The sequence below is a fragment of the Teleopsis dalmanni genome, chromosome X (genome assembly GCF_002237135.1).
Source record: "Teleopsis dalmanni isolate 2A chromosome X, ASM223713v2, whole genome shotgun sequence".
Classification (NCBI taxonomy): domain Eukaryota; kingdom Metazoa; phylum Arthropoda; class Insecta; order Diptera; family Diopsidae; genus Teleopsis; species Teleopsis dalmanni.
The window spans coordinates 31,165,146-31,183,351 of NC_051848.1; the positions used below are offsets into that span (position 1 = coordinate 31,165,146).

The 18,206-nt window shown below is 28.9% G+C and overlaps 3 protein-coding genes across 5 annotated transcripts in view; 1 reads left to right on the forward strand and 2 right to left on the reverse strand.

Moving 5' to 3' along the window:
- LOC119690081 (dedicator of cytokinesis protein 9) overlaps positions 1–13,291 on the reverse strand; it is a 72,372-nt gene extending 59,081 nt beyond the window's left edge. For all 3 annotated transcript variants that reach the window (XM_038105073.1, XM_038105072.1, XM_038105074.1), the window contains exon 1: positions 12,871–13,291. In XM_038105073.1, the coding sequence (XP_037961001.1) occupies positions 12,871–12,969 (99 nt within the window). In that variant the 5' untranslated portion in view covers positions 12,970–13,291. The remainder of the gene's footprint in view (positions 1–12,870) is intronic.
- LOC119690082 lies at positions 3,587–4,765 on the forward strand. Its single transcript, XM_038105075.1, has 3 exons — positions 3,587–4,286; positions 4,353–4,526; positions 4,631–4,765. Exons 1-2 carry the CDS (start codon positions 3,697–3,699, stop codon positions 4,357–4,359), a joined length of 597 nt encoding a protein of 198 aa, XP_037961003.1. The 5' UTR covers positions 3,587–3,696; the 3' UTR covers positions 4,360–4,526; positions 4,631–4,765.
- A 2,635-nt stretch (positions 13,292–15,926) lies between the features above and the next one.
- Positions 15,927–17,306, reverse strand: LOC119689727. The gene is made up of 3 exons (XM_038104621.1): positions 17,263–17,306; positions 16,306–16,748; positions 15,927–16,229 (listed from the first exon to the last, which is right to left on the reverse strand). The coding sequence occupies exons 2-3, from the start codon at positions 16,718–16,720 to the stop codon at positions 16,096–16,098; spliced, it is 549 nt and encodes a 182-aa protein (XP_037960549.1). The 5' UTR covers positions 16,721–16,748; positions 17,263–17,306; the 3' UTR covers positions 15,927–16,095.
- Between the last annotated feature and the right edge of the window lie 900 nt (positions 17,307–18,206).

An 18,206-nucleotide genomic window follows, 5' to 3' on the forward strand; every position in this document is an offset into this window, starting at 1 on the left:
TTCTCACTAATTAGTCACCAATAAAACATAGTTTATCTATTTTTTTTCTATTGAATTTAACATGCCAGACATAAATGAAGTGTCTGAAGAATGAACAATTCAGGTAAACAAAAACAGATCTCTACTCAATTAAATCAATTTATTTATTTGCTACGCTACTGTGTTCGGTGCCTGGCAATGAGTTTTATTATAAAACTCAGTTTAATTTAAATAAAATCTCATAAAAACAAAAGAAAACATTTTTATTTAAATGACCGGTGCCGGAGTATGAAATAAACAAACAGAAATAAAAATAAAACAATTGGTGATAAGTATACAATGCAAATATACGAGTTCGCATAAAGCCTGGAAACAGTTTGTTCATTTTAGTGGGTTTTTATGAAATTGTTTTAATATGAAATCATAATTTCTACAAACTAGTTAAGTACTTAAATAGATGAATGTAAAAAAGCAAGACTTGTAGATTCATACACACATGTATCCGTACATATTTTTCTGTTTTATATCAGCATCCAAAATAAGACTTCATTTAATCGTCACTCTAAAGCCGCATATTTTATTTTATTTTCATCTGAAACTTGAGGTTCATGTAAATTTTATATTTCTTTTAATTTTTTTTTTGAAATTAATAAAGTCAGTGTGTCAAAAAGTAATAAAAAAACTGAAGAAAACTTTATACAAAATTTTAGTTATTACAAGTCACATTAAAGTAATTTAAAATGCTATTATATTTTATAAAAAATTATACATAAATGAGTTTAAAAATAATTGTAGTCCAAAATTGATTTAATTACAATATACGTTACATATGGTAAATGCGTAAGCATTTTAGTACTTATAAGAGAATATATTATTTCGAAAGAAATCTACACTATTCCCTAATGGAACTGAGCTAATATTAATAGTCAAAAGTAGTTAACAAACCTCTAAGTACATACTATAGATAGTATAATAATTACTTAAGTGTGGCCACATTCAGACATAAAAATACTCGCCAAATGTCTATCTGTAGAAACCGGCGTAGTCACCGTTTTAGGCATTAATTTCCTTATAGATTGTGGATCGCCATGTAGGCGAGTAAGCGACTTTAAAGTAATGCGTATTGTTACTCTTAATTAAAATACAATTGATGGCTTTGTAATGAGTAATTTTTATGGACTATTAGGTACACTCAAATATAGACAAAAAATAATAAAAGAAAATGTTAAAAAAATTAAAAAAATATAAAAAAATAAAAAAAAATTTTAAAAATTTTATAAAACTTATTTAATAAATGATTTTAAAAAAAAATTTTAAAAAATTAAAAATATATTCAAAATAAAATTTGCATAAAATATTATAAAAATAAATAAAGTTAATATTATTGATATGTAAGAAGCAAAGAAAAAACATTAGATGAACGCTAGACTATCAGTAGAAAAACGTTTAAACACAGCGGAAGAAAAACTGTTAGAAACTGTAAAGAACTGAAGGACGGAAGCGATGTGTTAACCGGTCTATTGAATTTAGAAAATAGAAAACAAACCTAAAATCTACTAAAAAGAAACTGAAACCAAAGTTTTCTGATTCTAGCATACATACAAAAATATATATACAAATAATATATAATATATATATATACAAATATATATATTAATATATATATATATTATACATACTTTAAAGCAATCATATCATCTATGGGTTAGGCTAAATTATATATTTGTATAGCATGTATTATATATTATTAATAATTAATATATATAAATAGCATTTAAAAAATACATTTTTATATATAAATTAAATTTAAAAAAAAACAAAAATATTTAAACAAATTTGTGAACTTATTTTGTATTTACTATTTTTTTTTTGTTTTTAACAACATTTCGTTTGTGTGTTTTTTATTGAAATAACCAATAAATAAATAATACAAAAAAATTAAAAAAAATAATAATAATGGAAAAAAATAATGATAATAAAATAAATAATAAAAAAAATTAAGCAACAAATATTTATAAATAAATAAACAATGCCATTTCAAATAAAGTTTACAATTGTTAAGAGTACATAGAATAATATACAACGAAACCTATAAGAAAATTAAAAAAAAATACCTTTTAAATACAGAAAAAATATTTTAAAAAGCGAAAAAAAAATTTTTCGATCAGAGAATTATGAGGGCCCATTGATAAATCGGTAGGAATTGCACTAAATAAATTTAAAAATAAATTACATATATATATTTTTTTATAATCTGGCAATATTTACAATGTTTCGTTTTCTCATCGCTTATTACACATTAGTGCCAAACAAACTCCTAACATCTACAACAGAAAAGTTCGTTAGCCCTATAGTTAACCGAGATAGACACTGAGGAATCAAGCCAACTTATTGAGAAGATAAGCTATAACTTGAAAAATTAACATAAGTTCGGAAATTTGGTAGCTTGAGTGGTTCACTCGGCTGAAGCTGCTGAAGAATGTCAAAATAAAAGCATGGTTGTCAAAATCCATGATTTAATAGACAAATATCATCATATAAAGGTACAGGTATGCGAGTTTACTAATGATTTTTATCATTCCAAAAAATTGACACCAAGATTTGTACCACATTTAATCATAGTGAGTCCAAAATATAACAGTAACCTTTCATAACCTAAAAAAGACTACATATGTATGCTTATGATTGTAGATGAGACAGTGTTACATTATTATATTTGCGAAATGAAAGAATTAAAAAATGGACTTCTACTTCTACACGTGCTTTAAAAAGTGCGAAAATAACTGTATTAATAGAAGTTATCGTCAGAGACAGTCAAGAAGCAATGAAAGCATTATCCTCTTGGTACTTTATTTCGAATATCTAAATGGACTGCTATGATATGATGCAACTTGCAGGAACAGAATAATGAGTATGGAGTATATAATCACAAAGGAATTAACAACAATATTTTCGGGAACAGTACCGTATAGAACAGATAGGCCATTCAATTCTATAGTCGAAGCCTAATAAGTAGTTACACAACTAAAACTCTAATAAAAAAAAGTAGTTTGTAAATAGAAAAATGTCGCTATAGAAGCATCACAACAAATAATTGCCATGTAAAGAGCTGTTTCGTCAACCGTCCCTACACAGTGGAACAGACTTGTTCGAAAAGCTGACGAATGTTTTTGCCAGAGATTCTGATGACCTTAAAAAGAATGACTCGAGAAATAGAGTGTCGGCTCTGCTTAAAAGCAGACGACACTTCTAGTCATATTCTATGACTGTCTAACTCTGACATGGAGCCGGAAGAGATTTCTAGATCAAGAGTTCATATTTCTGTCTGATATTAAAAAATATTCTATATTTGTTCATTTAGGGTCGGTTAGCAGTACAAAATATGTGCTATGATCGCAGTGCATCACTTGGTTGCGAGCCAGAATACCGTTTATTTCCGTTTTTCTGTTATAATTCTAATTTTTACATATAATATAACATTATTGAAAGTCAAATATTTATATATTGAATTAATAATATCTAAGTAGTTGTTGATTTTTGTTTTATATTATGATATTGTTGTATAAAAAAATGTTACTAATAATTTTTTTTTATTGTATTGTTTTATTTTTATACTTTTTTACATTAAAGTCAAGTAGTTATATACAAGTACTTTATTTGCTAAAAAAAACAAATATTTCTAAAAATTTCAAAACTTTTGATTGATCGAAATCAAAAATGCCTAGGAAACAGTGCAAAAGAAGATCTAAATTTTCAAAAAGAAAAGTGCTTAGCGGTTACTACGGCAATCATTTTGGACATCAAATGCATTCTGATAAACTCCCGGAAATGACGTTAATACCCATTAATGCTAATGATTGTAGACCTGAACCTTTTATATATAATATAAACTCATTCCCAAATGTTGAATCACCCTTTGCAAATTCAGTTTCAACATACGGTGATATGACAAATAATTATGCAGAAAATTTGTTTTCCCCAATGGAAATACTATATCCATTTAATACAATCACACAAATAGCATTGTCCGGAAATGTAACTATACCCATAGAGAATAACAAAGAACAACTTGATGAAGTCGTCCCAATGGAAATAGATGAATTCTATGATTATCCAAATATGATGGAAGTGGATAAGGAGTTTACTTTTAGTAATGGTACTAACGTTTCACCAATATCCTCTAACGCTTCATTTTATTCTTATGGCGAAACTCAGGCGTTCGCTCAAAATAACTTCCAAAAGCGATTAAAAAAGAAAAAATCTCGGCATAATATCCAGAAATGTCCATTCTGTAAAAAGAAAAGGAGGTTTGTTTTGCATAACATAACGAAATATTAAAAACTTACTACTCACTAATTTAATTTTTAAAATAGAATCTAAATAATGAGAAATCTCAAATTCGCAGTCAAATTCGATGTTCATACTAAGAATTTAGAATCTATATAAATTCTGAGCTGAAATTTTAAAAATATTGATGAGGGAAACTAGAAATTCTAAATCGTTTTATGAAAATTTATATACAATAACTATTCCAATCATGCACGCAAGTATAGACATATATCATAACAGATATATATTTATGTTAAAAATCATAAACACACCATTTCAGTATTGAATAAAATGTTAAATATTAATAAAACTTTCTTTATAGAAAACTTGGGACCTACCTCGCTATCAAAATCTTCAGAAACTGGAAAATTATTCGTAGATATCAGAAGTACAAATTGAATAGAATGTATAATGCTTTTATAAACTACATAAATTAAATAAACTAATTTAAGTCAAACTACGGAAACGTTAAAATTTTCTATGACTTTGTAGATATAATAGATCAGACAATCAAATAATTTTATCTATATAGGTAACAATAAGAAATCGACAAACCCTCAAGTTTCATATAATATTGTTCGTTTCTTGTACCAAAGAATATCCACAATTTAAGCATTTTATAATTTTTTAAACAATCTGTATAATTCATTTTTACCCATTTACATACTATATATCAATCAAACTACATCTCTTCATATATAAGAAAAGGCTTTAATAAAGGTGAAGGAGTAAGATATTTTCTACCTTCTCAACAAGGAGTTCTCCCTACACTTGAGCATGGTTAACGTCACGTTGGCTTTTTAGAGTTGAAGCTTTGAACTAAGGAGCATATTCCTATTTTAACTTTTCATCCATATATGTTATGTAGTATTATAGTAAAAATATATACTTCTAGGTATTTATATTTTATAACCAATTTTAATTTTTTTTAAGTACCTATGGTTCTATTTGAAAGTCAAAATTTTGGACTTTTAAATATATGCTGTAATTAAATATTTAGTACCGTATATACTTTTATTGTACCTTTTTTACAAAAATTTGTACCATATACCGTGAAGTCAATCATTTTGTTTTGTAATACAGTACCGTTGCGGTATGATTTAATATCTGAATCTATCACAATATTGTACCGCATATGTTTATGTTATGCTATATACCGCAATGGTTATTTGTACCACGTATCGTACCGTGCCGTACCTCGCCTGCTTAGGCATATCTTATTAAAGTATGTATTTACTTTGTTAGGTTAAAAAAAAACTGGTTTATGATTTCGTTCCTATATAATACAGCAAGTGAATTTGTTAATGAACTTTTACAGCAAATTAATAAAAATAAACTATAAGTTCGAACATACAAGTCAAGTACGATTTTGGTTCAGTTGGCAAATGAACACTGACTCTGAGCTTCAAAATTGGCAGGGCACGAGTTCAATCTTTGATACTTGCAGTCTCAAAAAAAAAACTATTTACGATTAATTAAATATGAGATTTTAGGTATTTAATTTTAATTTTATTTAATTTTAAGATTTTAGATATTTGGCAATAATCGAACCAGCTGTATGGTCAACCAATAATTCAATTAATTAAAATAATATCATCTCTGTTTAAAAAAACTCTATAGATTATATTAAAACAATAATAATTAAAATAATATAAAAACAATTCTTGTTGTTGTAGTTAACTACTTTTCAAAACCTCTCTGTTAAAGAAAACTCTATAAATATTTAGTAAACCAATTACTTCAATGAAAGTTATATTTTTCTTATACGAGTACTTGTAGGCATAAAATTTATTTAAAAATAAATTATCTTTAAATTTCACTTCTTAGTGTCTCCAAAAGTCAAAGCTGCACTGCATAAATCTCCTCTCATCTTTCAACTGTGAGTAGATCTATCACGGGGTTAGCTTATCTGCTGTAATATTTTTATACTATGACAAAAGGGAAGACAGAGCAGACCTTCTATAAAATTGTGTTTTAAATAAGCCGCTCATTTGCATGTCAAAGTCACATCTTTACATTAAGAAGAATAATTTTAATTTTAAAATAAATTTTGTTTTTTGTTATTTGTTATTTCAACAGCTTTGCTACTTGCAATTAAGAGTCGAAATTTGACATTTCTAACCTAAACCTTGCATAACTATTTCCAAATGATAAGAGAGGTTTTGCGGTTCGCTTTATATTTCAAATGAATTTAATTTGTAATTTAATTTCTGAATATTTTTCTATATAAGCACACAAAATAAATACTATTTTGTGTCTATTATGAAAATTACTTAAGAAAAATAATTTAATGAAAACGATATTCATAGAATTAGAAACCATTCCTATTGAGTGATACATTGATTAATCGACGATTATCTCGTATGTGTAAATTCAATAACATCTTCCGCATTTTGTGGGAGTTAGAAATGTTTGAATTTAATATTATTAAACTTTAAATTATCTTAGCAAATATTATTGATCTCCGCCTTCAACGCCTGAGTGTCACATTAACTTAAATAAACATAGAAGAACATAATAGAGGTCTTAATACAGACATAGAGATATTGGTAGCAATAAAAAATAAGATAAATAATTCAGACTATGCTATCATAGGACACAACTTAATATTGGTGTCTGGACATAGAGAACATGTTGACAGTAAGAAACCAGATAAACAAATTCAGACTAAGAACTAAAATAATATTCATAGGATCTAAACCCACTTATGGCTTTTTAAAAAAACATCGAAATGGTATCATTCTTAAATTGATTATGGAGCAAACATTATTTGCGCAACCGGACTAGTAGTCTGCGTGTCAACAGACATGATCTGAGAATCTTATTTGAAACTATCCACAAAGCATTAAAGCTGTAATTAACACCTAAGCAAATTATGCATTTTTGAATCAGATGAATGTAAACACTACGATGAAGACAAGAAGATAATGGAGTATATATGGTAATCTTTTAAATGTCCAGTTTTATTATGAGATCAAGAATTGGTATTTCGAAAATAAGAAATGCAGAAATGGATTTAAAAGGCATTCAACTTAAGAAACTAGTATATTTTATTAACAAAATAGAGGTCCTAATAGACTCATCTATATATAATTTCTTATTAAATTTAATTTTAACATCAGTTATGACGGTAGTGACTATTTTACCTAATAGAAATTATTGAACTTTATAGAGAAGTTTCGAACAGTAGTGAATTGTAACAACAAAATTTTTATTTATTTTTAATTAATCAAATTTTTAGCTGACCATATAGCTGTTTCGGGTATTGCCAAATACCCATCATCGGTGGTCTTGGAATTTTTTCTTATATTTAATTATTTATAAATAATTTTTTGAGACTGCAAGTACCAAGGATTGAACTCATACCCTGCCAAATTTAAAGCTCAGAGTCAGTGTTCATTAGCCAACTGAACCAAAGCTGTTGAAAGCTTGAAGTTTTTTAATTCGCTGTAAAAGTTTATTAACAATTTATAATTATTAATGCAATTTAAAATTTGATATAAAAATAATATAAATATTCTTATATCAATAAGAATCAAAATCTCTTGATAACAAGAAGTCCAAGTTAAGATATTGTTTTGCAATTATCTAAATTATAATGAATATATTACTTATTTGTCTTTTATGTGAGAGTTTTTGAAAAATCAATAGTATTATTAAAACTAATACTGTAGGTTTGACTGGTTATAAAACTGTTTACTTGAGGCAAAAAAAAAATCTATCTTTTGAATTGGTATATAGGCAATGAACATTTGCTTTGGATAAAAACCAATGAAAATTTTTTTATGATGAAAGAAACTATTTTCTTAATAGAAAATATTAATGAATTACAACAACAAAATACGCATTATAATTGGTCTTTTTCGGAAGTATTTCTTATATACAATTATTCGTTAATAATGTGAGTATCATTATTGGTACTTGGTACTGCGAGTAACAAGTATTGGACCCTGTTAAATTAGAAGCTTTAAGCTAGTGTTAATTATTCAGCTAACCCAAAGCCGTACTCGACTTGTATTGTTCTAACTTGGAGTTGTGTGTCAGTTTGCTGTGAAGTTCATCAAGAAATTCTCTTGCTTTGCTATATTAGAAAAATATCATAAACCAGCTATAAAATAAATGAATAAATTAATTATAGTTTTTTTTTAATTGTTAACAATAAAACCTTGTGCAACATCAAATATTCTAACTTGTCCCTTTATTGACCATAAGCCAATTTAATTTGCAATGTACATTCCATTCTAATACTATTGCCTATACACATGGATATGTATATATTTTAACTCAATAAAGCTAATCTTCTGCATAAGTGCAGAGATTTACTAGGAATATAATGCCATACAACAGATTGTTTTTTCTTCCATATGAAAACTAATACATCACTATGATTGCGAAAACTATTCGAAGAAATGAGAAAAATCAATTGCCAAAGACGAAGACTTCTAAACCAAGGCAATGCAAGTCAGAAGGATTTTCGCTGTCAAAAAAGCCGTTAATGTTTAGGAAGTGTTCTTAACGGAATAAAAAAAAGTGCTATGACAAATGATTTGTGTGAATAGATCATGGGTAGATAATTTTTTTTGATAAAGCTAATGACCAGTATAAATGCATATATTCTAGACATTATGTGATATTAAACAGATTGTTTTTTTTTCTGTATGAAAAGTAAAGTAATACTGTGATGCACCATTACAGTTTGAATGGCACATCATCAGAACTCTTCAAGGAAAGGAGGAAAACCAATCGCCAAAGACGGATTATTCTTAACCACGGCAATACAAGTTACGATTTTCGCTGGCATTGGAAGGAAGCCGTTGATGCGTTCAAAACCCGTGTTTAGGAAGTGTTCTTAACGGAATAAAAAAAAGTGCTATGACAAATGATTTGTGACAAATGGTTTGAGTGAATAGATCATAAAGGAAAATTTTTTAAAAATTATTAAGCTGTGTTTTTGTATTAGTATGCTAATAATATAATTAAGCTGTTAAGTTTATGTAAATTCATTATTCAAATGAGTTAACCCTTTTGGTTAATATGATTTTCTAAGCAACTGTTTTTTTTTTTTCAAAACAGCAGTTTTTTCCTATATATGTATATATATCAGTATTGTAGAATCAACACATGGTTTTTCTTCATAAAAACTGTTTTTATTAACAATATTTTTATGAGCATTTTTGTTAGTTCGATATTGTAACTCAATTGTTAAGTAATGGTACGTAAGCGTACGTGCAAATTAACATAAAATATGGCAAATCATAAAAAAAACACGAAAAATTAATAAAAAATTTATTTATTTATGAGCTTTCCACACTCCAACAAGTTGAGAACGAGGGGATTTTCCAAATCAATTCTCCTGGCTTCGTGCCAGCAACGTTTTGACATCATCAGAGTCAGCCTAAATAAACATAAGAATTATTTATGTTCTTTAATAGAAAAATTATTAAGAAATTTCTTTCATTCTACAAATTCTTGTTCTTGTTCTTGTTCTTCTTCTTATTCGTTTTACAAAAACAAAAGAATAACATAAGCACCAACAACAACGAGAATAAAACTAACGAGAACGAACGATTTTCTGTTAGAATTCTTTTTATAGGCATTTTCCGCTTTTAAATAATGATAATTACCCTCACCATAATTATTTCTGTATTTTAAATTAAAATTAAAATGTATTACGGAATTTTCTTAATTAATTTATTATAGCTTTTCTTGTGCTACTCGTTGGATTCCACGCTGACCAAGAATTTTTTTTGCTTGTATTTTGAATTTTCTCGTTGTTAAAATTATAATCGCCGCTGCAAGCAAATACTCGCTGCCATTTACTGCTTCTGCGGCGCTGCTACTTAACAACCACTGTGAAGCGTTTGCACCATAGAAACACATACGTGCTCGCTTCTTTCTGCAGCGCCCGACAACTGTTCAAGGTCATTGATGTGATGTTCTATATGTGCAGTTAAAAGAAGAAAAATAGCAAAATAGCAAAATAGCAAAAAAAATTAAAGATGCTGTCAGGTTTTGATAGTAAAAATTGATGCTTCATTTCACGGAGAAGAACTTATGTCGATTCTTTTGAATTCTTCATTCACGCATTGTGAAAAAGAGACATTAAGTTTGTCTAGCTTTTTGTCACTTTGTAGAGGAAGTATCGGAAAATTCAAAAAGTACATATACAGTGCAAACTCAATTGAACGGACACTCATTTGCTGCAAGCATTTGTTTATTCGAAAGGTGTGTCTGGTCAAATGAGATGAAGCTACCTAAAAAGAATTGTACACCCAAGCGAGATTTTCGTTCAACAGGAAGACCGTGTATGAGAGTATGCATTCAACAAGGATGTCTATACAACAGGGGTGGCCGTTCACCAAAGCTGTCCGTTCAACACGAGTTTTTATTTAGCAAAGATGTTCATTTACCAGGGGTTTAAATACAATAGTAGTGCCCATTCAACACGAGTTTTTATTTAGCAGGGATGTCCATTTAATGGAAGTGTCCACATAAAAGCAGCTGCCCTTCAGCAAGGGTGCCCGTTCAACAGAGATTTCTATTCCACAGGGATACCCGTTCAATTGAGATATGGTTGCCCATTCAAAAAGGATGTCCATTGAACACGGGAGTCCAGTAAACAGGGATGCCGATTTAACAGAATGCCCTTCAACAGAGATGTCTATTCAACATCGATATTCGTTCAATAGAGATATGGTAGTCCATTCAACAAGGATATGCATTCAACGGGGGTACCATGGTGAACAGAGGTGGACATTCGTCTGGGGTGTGTTTATTTAACTGTGATGTCCATTTAATAGGAGTATCCATTTAAAAGAGGTGTGGGTATTCATTCAACAGGGGTGTTCATTTAACAGGGCGGTGTGTTTAACAAGACTGCCTATCTAATACTGATGCTTGTTTAACAGAAGTGTCTTTATAACCGAAATGTCTATTTAAACAGGTAACAATTTAACAGGGGTGTTCATTCTACTGTGGTGTTTACTCAACAGAGGTGTCTGCTCAACAGGGGTGTCCACACAACAGGGGTATCCATTCAACAGATTTACTTATTTAACAGAGCTGCTCTTTCAACAGAGATGTTCGTTCAATAGCGGTACTCTTTTTACAGGGATATCCATTCAATAGCGTTGTTCATTCAACAGGTATATCTAATAACAGAATTTTCACTGTACACCATTGATTTGCAATTGTAGTTCTTTAAACCAATAGAAAGAATTAGAAAATATTCAAATCTTTCAAATTCTTTTAAAATTTTCCATATGGGCTCGTTTAGTCATAACTAAATCAAATTCGATATCACGCCAGATCGTTGTCTAAATCATTATAAACGATGGTGTATGGCTTCTTTTAGACTTTCTATAAAAGTATCGTGGTAGCTGTGAAGTATCATTAAAACTCAAAGTTATGAGTGTAGAATGATTATATTCATTCGATGTGGACTTGCATTTTACAATTAGGTGCTGTGACCGAAAAAACAAAATAGATGTTAGTTAGACCTCGCTTCCACCCAAGAAGGAAACTAGGAAACCGATGGGATCGTGTATTGAAACATCAAAGTGTTAGACCTTCACGTGAGGTAATCATGTTAAAATACTAAGGAATCTGTTATTGTTATTGTTATAGACTGCAGGAATCTGTAATGCATATAACATATAAAGAACTACACGACAAGTATATGTGTTAAGTTGTGGATGGGTAATGAATGTGATTATTAGACAGTGAGTTTGATTTGAAGAATAAGTGAGGTTTAAATTAAAGTCACCCAGTAACAATGGCAGAAACCTAGCTACTTCTAATGGATGACTCCCAAGGTCGATTGCAGTTAGATTTGAAGGCAGAGGAAAACAGATAGGCCACATCATAGGGAGTAGAGCTGCAGTAAGGGCACATTTGGTAAATTGATACATTGACATTGATGCGTGTCAAGTAACTGTTGAGCACATAGCTATTTCCTGATTTTAATTAAGCGAGAACAGTTTTTACTGCATGGGAAATGTGTCGTTGTTGCTTGACAGATAGGCAGGATAGGGTAGGAAATAGCCCACACATTGACATTTATGCGTTTCAAGTAACTGTTTATGTACTTTATCCTGATCATAATGGAGCTAGAACAATTTTTACTGCATGGGAAATGTGTCGTTGTTTCTGGGAAATGTTAGGCGATGGCCTATTGACAATTTTATTGCAGTGCAACCGTGATCCTGCAGGTCTCAGGCAGGATCTCCGCCGCATCGACGACTAAGTGGTCTTTGCCACACCCAAAAAGTCCGTTAAATAAACAGTGTCATATACTAACTGGGAATATTAACCATGGAATATTACTAATCCTTTGGTTTTTTTTAACTGAGAAGAATTGCTGATCACGTCAATATACGCTGAAGAGCGAGCTTTCACTGTATCTTATTATGAATTTTCAATGTTAACATTTTTATTAATTTTTTTTATATCAAAATGATTTTTTCATAGAAAAAACTGAAAGACACTTCTTAGCCATATGCATTCATATACTTTATACTTTACTCGCTCGATTAAGCTTAGTTTACAAAATTTTTCACTTACCAACACAGCACTTTCACGCACAACCTGCGAGACCGTCTCACGCAATTGCGCTGCCATGCCTGGCTTATTCAAGCCGCGTGTAAATTTTCGCTCAGCCATTGTGGTCAGTTGAACAGGAGCTGAGCGACATCAAACACCGATACATAAAAGAAATAATCAAACACAACGCACCGCACCGCACCGCACTCGTAATTATCAAGGAAAAACAACAACACGGTATCAAAACCGATGCTGAGAGAGCGAAAAAAAAAAAATTTATACACAAACTTGTTGTTTTGTGTTTGAGCTGGCACTCGCTGCTTGCGTTGTTGTTGTCGTTTTATGTGTTCGTATTTTTTGTATTCAATGCAATAAAGTAGCCGGCATTTCGGTTCTCACATTTTATTTAAATAAATTTTGATATAAATTTTTTTGTATTTTATTTTACGGACACTTTTCGTTTTGTAATTAATATTTTGTTGGTAAAAAAAAAACTTGCACTTAGCACAAAAAAAAAATAAAAATAAAACATGCAGTGGAAGGTACAGGAAGCCAAAAAAGAAATGCAAAAAAATTATTTTTTTTTGTCAGAGAAAACAAAAACAAAAGAGAGTATTAGGTTTGATAATGATGAGTAATCCTTTTTGACTGCCTTTGGTTTGGTTCTTATTGGATATTGTTTTTGTTGCCACAGTATTCCACAGTACACGGCGGCTGCTGTTTATGCCACTGTTGTTGGTGTGTTGTTGTTATTGCATTTGAAATTCTTACACACCCACTTATTTTATTTAAATCAAATAAAACTTTATTTATCTTAATTGAATTGCTTTGCTTAATTCAAAAAAATTCAAAAAAAAGAAAAATATTATTTTTCATTCCCAGTAAACACGGCAAAAACAAAAATCCTTACACATCAAATTTTTTGCATTTTGCATTTATTTTAGCGCCTTTTCACTGCTTTGCGGTGATATACACAAAACAGGCACATAGAAAACAGCAGGCATTCAGATTTTGCTAAATTTTGAAAATTCTCAATAAAATAATAAAAATAAATCCAAACATTTAATACAATTAAATATACGTAAACACTTTTGATGCGAGAGAAAAACAAACACACATGTTTTGCTCTAAAAGGACCGCAAAGTAAGCAGCACAACAAAAACTTATTCCATAAAAAATATACAAAAACTATTGAAAACAACTTTATTGTAAGGTGTTTTTTTTTCTTTCATTTATTACACATTTTATTTATTTTTATTACAACAATTAGATTTGTTTACAAAATATGCATTCATTTGATATGGGAAACCGTCGGCGGAACAATAAGACTCACTGCGCACAAACTAACCTTAGGATTTAACGGCGAAATGCAAACTAAATGCCGTGAATAGAAATTGAACACACAAAAAAATTTTGAGTTGAATTTGTGGCAGTGTGACCAACCAATATATACTGCACAACATATGGTATAAAGTGGTATAAAATTATAATTCTAATTCTTGGCAACACTAACAAACACTAAAAATTGCGTTGATGTGCAAGCACAAATATTTATTATATATTTATTAATTTTATATATATATATTATTATATATATATTATTACATATATTACATTTATTATATATATATTATTATATATATTACATTTATTATATATATATATTAATATGATTGAATTGGTTTTAATGTTCGTTTTCACGAAACTTAATTCTTAACCCATTCCGGCTAGCTTTGAATATTTTTTAATATTTAAAGAATATTTTGTATATTTTGGATAAAAATAAAGTAAGAGTAATCTTTCAAATAACTTTTCTCATTCACATTAACTTATTTTATTTTACTATTTATTATAGAAATTTTACAGTAAAATTTCAAGTATGTATGAAATTGCCTAGTATATAATGGGTTAATATAAACTATTGTTTTCAATGAGGAAATATTTTGAAAAGTAGTATATTACTACAATATTTTATTGTTTAGGCCGTGTGTGACCTCAAGTATATTGAGGTAAAGTAAATTGAAATTTCTTAGGTATTTTTTGCACTGCACTTTGTTAATATTTATTTATTTATATACTCCACTTCTTTATTATTTTTGGTTAAAAGTTTTCAAATTTATTTATTAAGAATCTTATAAAATTTTAACAATGGTAACACCTAATTTACCTAATTTTTATCAAATTTAACCTACTCGAAATTCTGGTAAATACTAACATTCGCTGCCATACCGACATAATTTACTATTTCCCTCAATTTACCATCAATCTCGCACACAGCCTTCATATTAATATGACTAAATTGATTTTTAACTTGAGCTTGACAATGAAATTTGTACATCAAACTTTCTTAGAGATGACGATATTATTGATCATTATAGCTCTGAATTTGTGGATCTGATTCTAAGTGCAACGGAAAGTGATGATGAGGGTTCGGTGGATGTAATTGTTTATCAGCCTTCTAAGAATGAAGTAGAAGACTCATTTAAAATTCTGAATTTATATTTGCAAACAACTGATGATTACTATGGGAGTATGAATAAATTGGAAATCTTTTTACTGAAAATAAGAAAAAAATTAAAGTCCCAAACGCTAATTTCTGAATATCTTACTTCACTATAATTTCTGTGCTTTATTTGATTACAAATAAATAAATATCTTAAAATGTAATTCTAATTTCTTTCAAAAATAAAAAAAATTCTCTAACTCGAAGTCTCCATAAGTGGAACTTTTTCTTTGCAAAATTAGACTTCGAGTTATGGAACTTTGCCTGTATCTGTTTTTAGTATAAATATCATCTGGTCACCCAAATAATGTACAAAAATATTTTATACGTATTTTTGCAATTCTATCTAATATACAAACCACTTAGAATTAAAGTAGCAAAGTCTTCAACCACTTCAGCAGATAACAATAATTCCAAACGATTGGCAATGCAAACTGCAGTAAATAATAAATTTATTTAAATATGAAAAACCATTCAAATTAAATAACGTGATTCAATCATAACTCTTGATTAATTATTTAGGGATATTTATCCCATGAAAACAATGCAAATAAGACACAATATTTAATGCTTCTGTATATGTATTTTCGTAAATGCCATAAAATTAATTAAAGTTTGTTTAAGTGCTCTAAAGATTGTAGATTATTACTGTGTTATACAAAATACAATAAATAAAATTATTTATTATTTCCTTCACAATTTGGTGATAAAGTATATATTCTGCGCTCGTTGATGTTTTTGGTTTAATAATTAAAGAAATTACCATCGCCGTCTTGACGTGAGAAACCACCATTGGTCAACTGGCTATGCGGACCACTTACCATCAACTTAACGTATTCAGGATGAATTTTTCTTTGCCTTGGACCCTCAGGATTAACTATATTGGAATGAAAATATTATATTAATTACTTATTTACCATTACTTCTATATATACTAAACAAAATATACTAACTAATTTGTATAGGATGCCCAAGTGGATTCGGTGGTTTCTTATGAACAGTTATAACATTGCGAAGTAAGCGATAGGTAATTAACTCAGTAGCTGTCTCCACCTGCATGATATGATCTTCTCGCTTAGGAAACGCTATGCAACCATGATCATAATAAGCCTGCAAGTGCAAGTCCAGCGAATCCTTTGGCACCGAATTACATTGCTTGAAACGTTTACCAGTACGAACTGAACTCAACGTTTGATGATAGAACAAACGCTCGTATGGTTTGAGATTTGTGTACCAAGGCTGACCTCTTGGCACTGGTGGAGGCTGAGGATACGGCTTGACCATACGACCCTCGCGGTCCATAATAGGCAAGAACTTGCGATTACGCAAATCCATGGTAGGAATACCCATCAAATTGAAGCTCAACATTTTGCAGCTTTTTAAGAAAATTTCAAGTCTAGATATTTTTTAAATTGAATATTTATCACTCTTTATATTTATCAACCTTTGCTCTCAACATATAAAGCTTAATAGAAAAAATAAATTGTTAATTTGAAATGTTGTCATAGTTTCTCGTGTCCGTTAATTCGGAAGGAAATAATACAAGCTATGTTGCCACGTTTCTCGAAAAATAATTTAATTCTTAAAATTCTCCAATTACTTACTTTATTTGCAAATATATGAACTTTTAATTGCAAAAGAAGAAATAAACAAAAAAAAAATTAGAAAATAAAATATTAACATTTGAATAATAAATTTTTCAAATTTTTTTTTGTAAAGCATTAGTGACTTTTGCAAAAAAAAATTTATTTCCATAAAAATATTAATATAATACTAATTTAATTTCCTTGATTCAGTTTAATTACATTTTATTTGTTAATAAAAAATACTCTATTATTTTGCAATGATTTTTATTGAGCGTGCACCGCAAAGCAGATGGTCTATTGGTAATATTGATATGCAGTACTTACCAAGTATATATAAAATAAAGATTAAGTATAAAATTCGAAGAGCTAATAATTACAAAACTTTTTTAAATTTCGTTATTGAAATATAAAAAGTATAATATGAGGAAATATATTTTTTGATTTTAAAGTAAATAAAGTATAACATACTATGATCAATTTTTTAAGCTTCTATATACATATATCTGAAGTAACTTATGCATAGTTGGCCTATATGTTCAGACAGCCAAATCTCCTTAATTTCGTAAAAATGAAATTAATTTAATTTTAAAACTGTTCATACTACCCCCAAATTAAGATGCAGTATAAAAATTACAAGCTCAAACCATCATTTTTATCTGGAAAATTTTAAACGTTGATTATTGTATCTATAAAGAATGGCATTCAGTAGTTTTATTAAAACTACTAAAATAAATTCAATTTAATCAGAAAAAATAGTCATTAATGGTGAACCTTAAATTAAAACTAAAGAAATTGACTTTTAACGAAATTTGCACTATCAAATCAGCTGATTTCAATTTACTTAGTGTCGAAACTTGCACTGTCAAATCTGCTGTTCTGATGTTGGTTTAAAAAATTGAAGCAAGCTCTACTGAAATTATAAAATATGCATTCACGATTTAGCATTTTAACATATTTTTATTATAACTCGAGTTTATCATATTGATTAAAAATTAAAGATCGACATATGACATTTCGGCAGTAAAGCACAAATAAGACCAAGGGTCATGTCGATAAAGGGCTAATACTAAAGTAACATAAGAGTTTTGTTTGTAATTTTAGCTGCCATGTTTGTAATTATAGCTGTCAATCAAATAACTTGAATGCAACAATTTCAATGCCGCAATTCGAAATCTGTATGGTACAAATCCTTTATCTGTCGAAATTATATTCATATTTTACATAAATGGCTGCAATAGCAATTGAAATAAAATACGTTTAGTGATAAG